Source organism: Drosophila hydei, unplaced genomic scaffold (assembly GCF_003285905.1).
Source record: "Drosophila hydei strain 15085-1641.00,03,60 unplaced genomic scaffold, DhydRS2 tig00000181-arrow-arrow-pilon, whole genome shotgun sequence".
NCBI lineage: Eukaryota > Metazoa > Arthropoda > Insecta > Diptera > Drosophilidae > Drosophila > Drosophila hydei.
Genome location: NW_022045683.1, coordinates 55,580 through 58,666, shown reverse-complemented (window position 1 = coordinate 58,666; position 3,087 = coordinate 55,580). Strand labels below are relative to the sequence as shown.

General features: G+C 49.9%; 1 protein-coding gene across 1 annotated transcript; it reads left to right on the top strand.

Annotated features, from left to right (window-relative positions):
• Positions 1-539: 539 nt before the first annotated feature.
• LOC111594869 (peptidyl-prolyl cis-trans isomerase CYP95) lies at positions 540-2,297 on the top strand. Its single transcript, XM_023308349.2, has one exon. The coding sequence runs from the start codon at positions 647-649 to the stop codon at positions 2,174-2,176; it is 1,530 nt and encodes a 509-aa protein (XP_023164117.1). The 5' UTR covers positions 540-646; the 3' UTR covers positions 2,177-2,297.
• Positions 2,298-3,087: the final 790 nt, after the last annotated feature.

Below are 3,087 nucleotides of genomic sequence, written 5' to 3'. Positions count from 1 at the left end.
TTTCACAGTCTGTTCAACCAGCTCGAACCACTGTGCAGTGTTTTGTCATACATTTAACTTTGCTTTAGTTCGCACTTCACACAAGTAAACAAAGACCCTAAATACAGCTAAGGTGTTGCTGTTGTTGCAGCTGTTGTTGTTATTGTTGTTGCACTTGTGGTAAATGAGCTGTTGATGCTTTGCATCAGATAACTAATTAGAGCGCTTTCTGCTTGCATAAATTACGAAATAAAGCATCTGAGCTGAGATTTGGGCACAGAAACAAGTTTTGGTTATTTTGGATATGTAACGCCCACACCAACAGCTGCTGATCGAGGCACACACACACAGAGAGAGAGAGCGAAGTATAGCCACTCGAAATGTGGCCATAATAATAAGCACGATAATGACGTTAAGTATACGCCAAATTGGTCAAAACAAAAGTGGAAAAACAGCGCCGAGCGCGAAACGAAATGAAACGAAGTATGAAACCCGACTGCCGCAGAAATTCTAGTGATCCGCGTAATGGCTGAGCCGATTCAGCCAGTTGCTCCGTGGCAGTTGGCTGAGCCAGACCGAACCGAAGACTCGTTCCGCGTCGCGACTTTTTCGCTTGTAGAGTGTAGACTTTGCGCGGGCTGAAACCCCGGCACGAGCTGAAAGTACAATGTCATTTTTTCGCAACATACGCTCCACGCTGGCCTCGTCCAGAAAGAGTTCATCGCGCGATACGACGCCCGTGCGCAGCTGCAGTTCTCGGCCAGCGAGTGTGATTAGCTCGCGAAGGGATTCCACAACGAGCTCAGGCTTACAGCGCGGCGACACCTTCATACTGAATGGCTCCGATGAGGAGGAGCAGCAGCAGCGAGGCAACGAGTCCAACAGCAGCACGCTGGAAAAGAAGTCGAAGAAGTCGAAGGTGTTTAGCAAATTTAGCACGTTCACGAAACGCAAGAAGCAGCCCTCGCCCGAGGAGCTGGCCAGCTATGAGCACCATCCAAGCGACACGGCCACAAATACCTATTACAAATGGCGCAACGACGGCGATCGCATGCTCGACTACGATGCGCATGCAGATCCGTTCAACTTTCTGTACGAGCAGCAGGGCAAGGGCAAGCAGGCGGCGACGTCTGCGGATGCCGCAGCGAGCGGCATGCAACGGCAGCCGAGTCTGGGCTCCAGCTCCAGCGGCAGCTTCGATTCGAGCACCTATCGCAAGAGCAAGACGCCAACGCATCTGCGTGAGCAGTTGGAGCAGCTGAAAACCCACTCGAATGACGATTTGCTCGAGGAGGAGGAGCGCGATAAATACAAAACGGTCACCCTAAACAGCTTCCGCAAATCGTTTCGCGATCGCCTGCTGCAGCAGCAGCAACAGCAGCCACACAATCCCGCCTGGTTCGTCGAGGTGCCCCCGCCGGCCGCTGCGCCGCAGGCCAGTAGCCAACGCAGCGCCTCCAAGGAGAATCGTCCAGACTTTCTGGTCTTCGATAACGATAACTATCGGCCGCAATCGCGTTCGCCGCTGCGCGACCGACCCTCGCGCTCGGCCACCCGTTCGCCCGTCAAGCGCAACGAGACCTTTCGTGTGGCCCAGCCCATGCTGCGTCGTATGTCGCCGTCGCCCACGCCGCCCTCCTCAGCCATACGCATCGAGATCAAGAATTCCATATTGCCACACTCGCCGGGCAGGCTGGTGCCAGTGGGCGTGGCCAAGCCCATGCCCACCACGGAGTATTACGCACAGCGGCTGCTGGCGAGCAGCCTGGCCAGGCAAACGCCGCCGGCGAGCAAATGGCGGCAACAAAGTCAGCAGCAACAACAGCAGCAGCCGCAGCAACAGTCGCCGCAGCAGCGCAGCGGGCGCTATCAAACTCTGGTGCACATTGGCAGCGAGCAGGGCAAACTGTCGCCGGCGCCCGCGCGAGGACGTGCACCCACCCGCGTACAGCTGTACGGCAGCAAGCCGAGCAGCCGACAGCCGCCAACGCCCACCTACTTTGGCGGCCACTATAATGCACCTGTGCCAGTCTCTGTGCGACCCCTGTCCAGCTCTAGGCAAAGTTCTGGGGGCGTGGGTGGCAATTGGGGGCGTCGCGAACAGCAATACCAGCAGCAGTCGTCGCCGCAGCCAATGCCACGAGTCGCCCCCGCACGGCAACGCAATCGCTCGCCAATCAAGATTCCATGGCGTTAGATCGAACACTCGACTGATCCAGCTACAGCTAGAGCTGAGCGCGTGACACGAACACGAAACGAGACGAAGCTCTAAAGCAAACAAAATAAATAAGTCTAAAATAATATAAAATTAACTAATAAATGAATTTTAATTTATGAAAATAACAAAATGAAATTTTACGTTTTTATTAGAAATTTGGTTCGGTTTGATTTGCCTGTGCTTTTCGTGCAGTGTAAGGAGTAAAGAGTGAAGATCTGTGGCATCTGCAAGCTCAGCTGAGTTTGTCATGCGAGCGACACGCGCTCATCCCCAGTTAGGGGCAGATCATGAGCTGCGACGCCAACAATTTGCGTCATTCCAGGCGAATATTATTTATTTTTCTCTATGAATTGTGCTAACAACTGATTCATGTCCAAAGTGTCCAAGTCCAAAAATTTCTTTGCCTAGCCAATTTCAGTTTTTCATTATTTATGGCTGTTGTATGTAAAAAAGTTAAGATCAAGTCAATAAGCGCACAGACAAGGTAAAAATAGATAGAGTAGAGCAGGGGGAGAGTGAGAGAGAGAGAGGAAGGGCGGGGGAGAGAGAAAACAAATATAAAGCTTGTTGTGTAAATTGTTAATTATCATTTATTTCGAAGTCGAAAATCTTTTTGACCCGCGGCAACATTGCCGCCCAGTTGCCTTGAGCAACAACTATATATATATATATATATATATATATATATATATATTGATATTGTAGTATATATATATATTATAGTTGCAGGGCCATTAACAAAAATAAATATGTGGAACGCACATGCAAAAACACATTCATTCAGTTATATATATATATATATATATATATATATATATATATATATATATATATCTATATATATGCACATTCACATGAAATCGACTTGGTTCGCGCAATTTTATTTGATC

Excerpts from the sequence above, each read along its gene's own strand:
- LOC111594869 (XM_023308349.2), top strand. The coding sequence starts at position 647 with ATGTCATTTTTTCGCAACATACGCTCCACGCTGGCCTCGTCCAGAAAG.